This window comes from Danio aesculapii, chromosome 18 (genome assembly GCF_903798145.1).
Source record: "Danio aesculapii chromosome 18, fDanAes4.1, whole genome shotgun sequence".
NCBI lineage: Eukaryota > Metazoa > Chordata > Actinopteri > Cypriniformes > Danionidae > Danio > Danio aesculapii.
This window is the reverse complement of record NC_079452.1, coordinates 23,618,004-23,626,295: the sequence shown is the minus strand read 5'-3', so window position 1 is coordinate 23,626,295 and position 8,292 is coordinate 23,618,004. Positions and strand designations below refer to the sequence as shown.

The window sequence follows — 8,292 nt, the reverse complement described above, 5'->3', positions numbered from 1 at the left end:
CCAGCTGCAACCCAGTACGGGGATAGTGAACTATCTCTTTAATATTAATTATTCAGTCACAAGATGGCGCCAAATCCTTAAGAACAGCAGAGTGACAGCGGTGTAATTAAGTAACACTGGGAAACACCCATACACACTCTTTGGACAGTGGAGAAACTGGAGCACCCGGAGCCAACATGGGGAGTGTTGTGTACTGCCAGTGTTTTATAAGTTTACTATAGTTCAGCATTTTAATTGAGTGGTTATTGTGATACTCTTACATGTGATGAATGCTTCAGTGTGGTCCAGAGTAGAGTTTAGTGTCTGCACAGTTTACATTCACTCGTCTGCAGAACTCTGATCAATAGAAACCCAAACTATACAAATGCAACATGAGTACAAGTACAAATAGTGAAGGATTCAGACAAACGTCCTCATGTTAAAGGTCAGACTGTACATGTGGCTGAACGTTTACGTTTACAGCGGGGGTCTCAAACTGCCGGCCTGCCCTCCTCCTCCCTCCGGCCCAAAAATATAACGAGATTCGACCCCCAAAACACATATTTCTGAACCTCTACCATTGTTGTGCAGTCACATATACAGTAGCCACTTGTGGTTATGTTTATAGTTTTATAGCACCTGGCTTTACACATGATGATGGTGGTGTAAATATGACCGTTTTGCTGATATTTGATTTAAATGGCCTCATTTAATAATTACTAACGTATTTTAGTAATTTGACGGCTGGCTGAGTTGAACATGTTAATAAATAAGTGAATAAATTATATATTTATATATACTTACTTTCCCCCTCTTTGTTGTAGTTTTACAAAAAAAGTAAGATATTGAGAGAGGAACAATTGCCAGTAAAGTCTGTTAAAGTTTTGGTTAAGCATTGATTGGGACAGAATAGTAATAATAATTATTATATTAATTATTAAATATTAGTATTTTTATAATTTAAACTCCCCCTTCACTATGTAGAATAAAGAGCTGTGACTGCATATCCTCTGGGGAAGTATCTCTGAGTGCATCTCTCACATCAGGTTTCCACTTTTGTGTTGTGTTTGAATGTTAAAGCGGCCCCTCCTATGAATTGTCAGCCCCTGATACAGCCCCCCGCCAATTTGAGTTTGAGACCCCTGTTTACAGTGACGTTTTTATTGTTTTCTGGCAAATAAAGAAAGTCAGAACACATTTAATGTTTGTAAAGAGATGATGCTTGTGTGTGTAATCCGGCTTCTGACTGATGTGTGTGTGTAAAATCATCATTACAGGTGTTTCTCTACACAGCCACTGGTCATCTGTCACACCACAGAACAAATGAGTGCTTGATTCACTTTGAAAACCATTATTAATCATGTATTATTATTCATCATGTTTATTTCTGTGAGCTATTTCAGTTTTTCAGTATTTTGAGCACTACTTTAGTCTTGGTTGACTGAAATCTCCTGGTTTTTCCCTGTGCGCCGCAGGTTCCTGGAGGTCTTCCTGCTGTACTGTCATTCTGCCGGGCAGTGGTTCGCCATCGAGGAGTGCATCACTGGAGATTTCCGCAAGTTTAATAACAACAACGGAGATGAAATTGTGCCGACCAACCTTCTGGAAGAAACCATGCTGGCCTTCAGCCACTGGACGTATGAATACACACGAGGAGAGCTGCTGGTGCTGGACCTGCAGGGTTTGTGTCTAAACACACACACATCAGCACGTTACATACGGCATAATGCACATCCAGCCGCTGTTTACTCAGGGTGCTCGCAGAGTCTGCATTCATTCATTTTCTTTTCAGCTTAGTCCCTTTATTAATCCGGGGTCGCCACAGAGGAATGAATCAACAACTTAACCAGCATGTTTTACGCAGCAGATGCCCTTCCAGCTGCAACCCATAACTGGGAAAAACCCATTCACACTCACACTACGGCCAGTTTAGTTGATCAATTCCCCTATAGTGCACGTGTTTGGACTGTGGAGGAAACCCACGCCAACACGGGAAGAACATGCAAACTCCACACAGAAACACCACCTGACCCAGCTGAGACTCAAACCAGCGACCTTCTTGCTGTGAGGCGAATGTGCTACCCACTGTGACACTGTGAAAGGGTTATTCTGTGATAACCACCGGCTGGATGTACATTATTCTGACTATTATATCTCTATTAGACACAAAACCTTGAGCTGAGCTGTAATCATTGACTGAAGCTTTATTAAATGTGAAGCTTGCAGAAAGAAAACAGCTGAATGCGGCTACACCAACATACTTAAAGAGTTAGCTCACCCATAAATGAATATTCTGTGATCATTCACTCATACTTTACTCATTTCAAACCTTTATGATTAAATATGAAGATATGTTGAAGAAATCTGTATTGACTTCTACAATATTTGATTTCTTTCTACTATGGAAGTCAATGGTTACCAGTTTTCAGCATTCTTCAAAATATCTTCTTTTGGGTTCAACAGAATAAAGAATCTCATAAAGGTTTTGAGCCACTTGAGTGAGAGTAAATAATGAGGACATTTTCATTTTAGTGTGAACTATACCTCATTCTTTTATTCATTAATTCATTTTCCTTCGGCTTAGTCCCTTTATTCATTAGGCGTCACCACAGCAGAATGAACCGCCAACTATTCCAGCATATGTTTTACACAGCAGATGCCCTTCCAGCCGAAACCCAGTACCGGGATAGTGAACTATCTCTTTAATATTAATTATTCAGTCACAAGATGGCGCCAAAAGCTTAAGAACAGCAGAGTGACAGCGGTGTAATAAAGCTTAACAACATTATTCCTGCTTAAATGATTAATCTGTTGAAGTGATGAGCTTAAAATTAAACCGTCTCATCCCCATCTGTCTTTATTTAGGCGTGGGTGAGATTCTGACCGATCCGTCGGTCATTAAGAGCGGAGAGAAAGGGTGAGTTTTCTAGAAAATAAATCAAACCAAACCTATTTAAAGTCATTACTATTCCTATGATCTAGTCTAACAATGCATTCATTTATTTCTCTCTGTGTAACTGACTGTGACAGGTCTTACGATATGATCTTTGGCCCTGCAAACCTCGGAGACGACGCCATTCGAAACTTCCGTGCCAAACATCACTGCAACTCCTGCTGCCGAAAACTCAAACTTCCAGGTGAGAGTTCAGTGTTCGCGGAGCTCCAACACTCCAACAACAGTAGCTAGACCATTAAATGTTGTTATATATTATCAAACAAAACCCCCTGTGGATTAAAATAGATTTAAAACATTTACAGCCAATCAGAACCACGTCTCTTTATAGAGCGTATAATGCATCACAGGACAAAACTGTGGTGTGAACAACACATTGTGCACACCGGGAGGGTTAGCGATCGCAATTTAAATGTTTTCGTAACGTTTTTCAACAATCGATTTTCCCTGGCAGTGAGCCGAATGGGCGTGCAAACCCACCCCCTGACATTAGATGGCGCTTAATGAATGAATCTCTCATTATAATCGCAGTTTGTAAAAGCTTAAAGTGTGTGTGTAGCAGTTTTTAAGTGTGTTTTTGTTGACAGATCTGAAACGGAACGACTACACTCCAGATAAGCTGACCCTTCAGCATGACCCCTCCGAGGGCCCGTCCCACTCTCCGCCTGCAGGGGCCGCCACTAAAGAACTGCGTCCCTCCATGCGCTTAATGCTGTGAGCCGCACACACACACACACACCTGCAGGACTCGCACTGTGCCGAGTATGACGTGATGACAAACACAAAGTGCACGTTTGCGTGTTTGGTGTGTGCGTGTTTTATATGAGAATGCGTCGCCTCTGAACAAATGAAATTTAGTAAGTCACATTTTATCCTGTACAATTCATAACAGGGATTATCAACTTTTAAAAGTATTTTTTTTAAACATTTCTATGTCTGTATGGAATTATAAAGTGGTTAATAACTGGTACAATATCACTGTATAAAGTCAAATATTTATTCTAAACGACAAGTTGCCTTGTATAAAAGAAAAGCAATTTTACGTGATGTCTGTCACCTTTTTGCAGAGAACACTTGCTCATTATATATCTATTATCAGATTTTGTACAGAGCTGTATGCCAACAGAATGTTTTTATGTACAGAGAGCCACCAGTGGAGAGCTGTATCAATGCATTTATGTTTGAATCTCGTTTAGATTATGGGCAGATTGCAATGCAAACGACAGCGCAGTGTGTGGGATTTCATTGTGCTGACCACTGAAACCGGTCCACACCATCACAACTCAACTTTATAATGTTACAGCGGTACTTTTGTCATTGGAGAATCATGCGAGAGTGTTAATCTAGTGTATCTCATAGATACATGTATCTGGCACGGTTCTGTCAGCTCAAACATGAGAATATGCTGGGGATATAAAGGATCTGTAAACATTTTTTACTGTATATTTAATAAAACACTGAAAAAGAAATCACCTACAGCTCGTTTGTATGTGTGTTTGTGTGTTGACCTGTTTTCACTACAGCATTGCAGAACAGAACACGAGTCTCATAATTAAACAAGCTGATATATCTACTATATAAAAATACATATATTTATCCTCTTCACTTCAGTATTCACCAGAGCCCTGATAACTGATTGATTATATCAGTGTTTTGTTCATTGAGGGGGAAAAGTCGTTATTATTACTACAGATGTGGTGTGAACTCTGCTATTTACTCGATTAAAACAGTTATTGGATGTAAAGAGTTTATTATTATTTCATCTTTGGTGTGAATTGGAATATTTAATTATTCTATAGCAAAATTTTTCAGTGTTTTTACTCAGAAAAATGAGAAAGCTTTAATAAATTACTGACGAGAATGAGGAAACCAAACAATACAGCAAAAGCGCGCGAATAGTGCAGCTCTGCCTTACATCGCCATGGCAACCGCGAAGCGCGCGAAAAGCAAACCGTCTGTTAAACGCCACAGCGGTCAGTTATTTCTTTACAGCTTTGTTTATAAGATTGTGCATTTATTTAAAGTCGACGATTGTTTGACTTTGACTCTACTTGAGGAGTGTCGGCGTCACGGTAAACCGCTCCAGTGAACCCGCCGAACAACTGTAATTAGCTCAGATTGTTTTGAAGTGTTTGTGAAGTGAAAGTAGTCCGCCATGACACACCAGCGGCTTTCCCTCCAGGTCTACCAACGGAATCATCATCGGCTCGGGTGTCCGGAGAAACGGCGATCAGGTGAGTGTTTTGGGGAGATTTAGCCAATTCGTGCCTGTTGTGAATAAGAATGAGGCTGATTGAGTCAGTTAATTTCACTAGAATTCATACTAGAGTTGCTCTTATATCTCTTAATAAATTATGGATCACTGTGGGTGGTGCTATAATTCCAGGTAAGATTACATTTGGTGTCCAAAGCCATCACTTTTAACCTTTTAGAAAATATTAGATTCTGTATTATTTAGGAAATGTGATACTCCTTTTCATAGCTCACAGGACGTTAGATGCCATAACAATACAGTATTTCTGTAAAGTGTCTTCTATTGCCAGAAGTCTTGATGGCTGAATAAGGTCAGTGTATTTTTCTTCCATGTGTCATTGCGTAATCAAATTATTACTTTTCTTTTTGCCAATATTTATTTATTTATTTATTTATTTATATTTTCTGTATTTATTAAAGCTCTAAATTGTAATTTTCTCAATTCTACAATATTAAATGGTTTTAAAATACAGAATTATTACCCATCATGAATTATCCCTGTTAATTCTTTCCCCCCAATTTCTGTTTAATAGACGAATTACCGGTTTGTAAACATTCAGGATGTGCGCACAGCGAGGTTGCAGGAAAAAAAAAACGGGAGCGACAGCGAGGGAATGACATGTGATGCGGTACAGAGTATGTTGTATTAGAGATCAGTTATATTGATTATATATTATATATATTATTGACAGAATGCTTTCAGTGTATTATAACAGCTCGTCACCCAGTGATAAGCACAGTTATTCAGCTAAATCAACGTTAAAGTGAGCGGCGTTCATCTGACAGCTCCATTAGTGATAGCACCCTCCTAATGGATATTGGAGAAGAGGAAATGACCCAGCATCCAGGCCCAAATACACAACTATCTCACTGAAACTCCAAGTGTTTTAACAGGAGAGAAGTTAAAGCCAGACAAGCCTTTGGATGTCTACAGTGTTGTTCTGTGTGGTCATGTGCAGGAAATAAAGCTCCAGGATGAGCAGATTCAACACTATGTAGAGCTAAACACAGAGGTTCTGCCTAGCCAAAGATAAGGAAAGAAGACGGAGCTGTACAAGACCTGGGTCATCATCAACAAGCAGAACTACTGCATTCTGACAGTGACCTGCTCCTGTACAGCAGGGTATGAGGACACACACGTCTACAGTTCAGTCTGAGCATTCAGTGTGCGCAGGTTAATTCACCATATTGAACTGTTTCTGCTGAAATCACTGCTGAAATCAGAATCCAGTGATGTGTCTGATCCAGCAGAGCGGGAACTCACCTGATATAACAGGAGAACTGCAGAGTCCAGCATTTATAATCAGCTCCTCACTCCATTCAGCTCCCTTTAGCCAAAGACATCTGCAGTTGGCATTAAAGCAGTGTGGTGTACAGTAAAATTTGATTTGGCATCCTACCGCACAACGCGGTGTGTGCTATTGCAACTAGGTATGGGACGATATCCGTGTTCAAGGTATGCCGCGGTTTGGAAAAGTCAAGGTTTTAAAACAGCCAACATTTTCTGTATCAGAATCTGAATCAGTTTTATTGCCAAGTGTGCTTCACACACACAAGGAATTTGTTTTGGCTACAGAAGCTTCCAGTGTACATAAAGTGCCAAGTGACAACTCAAAATAAATAAATCTGAAAAATAAAAAAGAGGATAAACATTAAACAGATGCGGTTAGTCAAAAGACCTGTATGTTGAGTTGTATGTACAGATTGTTATAAATATACAGGTTATAAGGTGCTGTGTACAAGTGCGTATGAGAAAGTATTGCACATATTTATTGCACAGTAGGGGAATATTTAACTGTTCATAAGGTTGATCGCCTGAGGACAGAAACTTCCTGTGTCTGGCTGTAGTTCCTAAGGGATGTGTAAGATTTTTTATTTACATTATTTTTTACTACATTTTTTGTTTTTTAGGACAAAAGTATCTTCAGCAGAAAAACATATCCAAAGATGTCATTTTAAATTGTAAAGAAATCTGTGTCTGAAACAAATGAAGACAGCAGAAGACTATGATTCATTTGAATTATTAAACCGGACATGTTTACTGCTCCAAAATATTATAAATCTTTCTAAAAATAAAATATACTGTTTAAAGGGGAAAAAAGTTTTAGTTTTTTACCCAGACATTTAAATATATATATATATATATATATTTATTTATTTGTTTATATATATTTTAGAGCAGTAATCACCGGGAAACTGTGATATTTTTATCCAAGGTTGTACTGTCAGAATCTTATACCGGCCCAACCGGTCTTTTTTTTGCAACCGGTATGCGCTGTTGGACCCGTGTGCTGTCTTGTGACGTAGATTGGTAATTCCCCTATAGAGAGATTTTTTTCAACACATCTCTAATCATGATAGTGTTAATAACTCATCTCTAATAACTGATTTATTTTCTCTTTGTCATGATGACAGTAAATAATATTAGACTAGATATTCATCAGGACACTTGAATAATTACATTAATTAAGTTAACTAGGCAGGTTAGGGTAATTAGGCAAGTTATTGTATAATGATGGTTTATTCTGGAGACTATCGAAAAAATATATAGCTTAAAGGGGCTAATAATATTGAGCTTAAAATGGCTCATAAAAAAATTTAAACTGCTTTTATTCTAGCTGAAATTAAACAAACCAGACTTTCTCCAGAAGAACAAATATTATCAGACATACTGTCAACATTTCCTCAATCTGTTCAACATCATTTGGGAAATATTTACAACAGAAAAAAAAGTTTTAAAGGGGGTAATAATTCTGACTTCAGCTGTATTTTGTTTCTAACAAACAATATTTGTCTGTTGATCTTGTGTCAATTTTGTTACCGTACCATACTTTGGCTTTAAATTAGTGTATGTCCGAAAACTATACCAAAATACAGATAATGGTGTAATTCTCCTTCGCTGAAAGGTGTGTGTGATGTCTTTGAGAAAATACACACATTTCATCAATAAAAATATTTATTTAATATATGTTATATATGCTTATAAATTTCACAATGTTATACGCTTGTGAATGATGTTTCTGTTTCCATTTAGTGTAACAGAATTGAGAGACCTGTATGTGTGAGATTAAGCTTGTGTGTTTCTCTCTCTACACAGGTGAAAGCTC

The 8,292-nt window shown here is 38.2% G+C and overlaps 1 protein-coding gene across 1 annotated transcript in view; it reads left to right on the top strand.

The window, feature by feature from the left end:
- The window catches only part of trpm7 (transient receptor potential cation channel, subfamily M, member 7), a 73,653-nt gene extending 69,252 nt beyond the window's left edge, over positions 1-4,401 (top strand). The window contains 4 exon segments of the mRNA XM_056477874.1: positions 1,455-1,660; positions 2,845-2,896; positions 3,010-3,116; positions 3,520-4,401. Coding sequence (XP_056333849.1) covers positions 1,455-1,660; positions 2,845-2,896; positions 3,010-3,116; positions 3,520-3,650 — 496 coding nt within the window. The 3' untranslated portion in view covers positions 3,651-4,401.
- Positions 4,402-8,292: the final 3,891 nt, after the last annotated feature.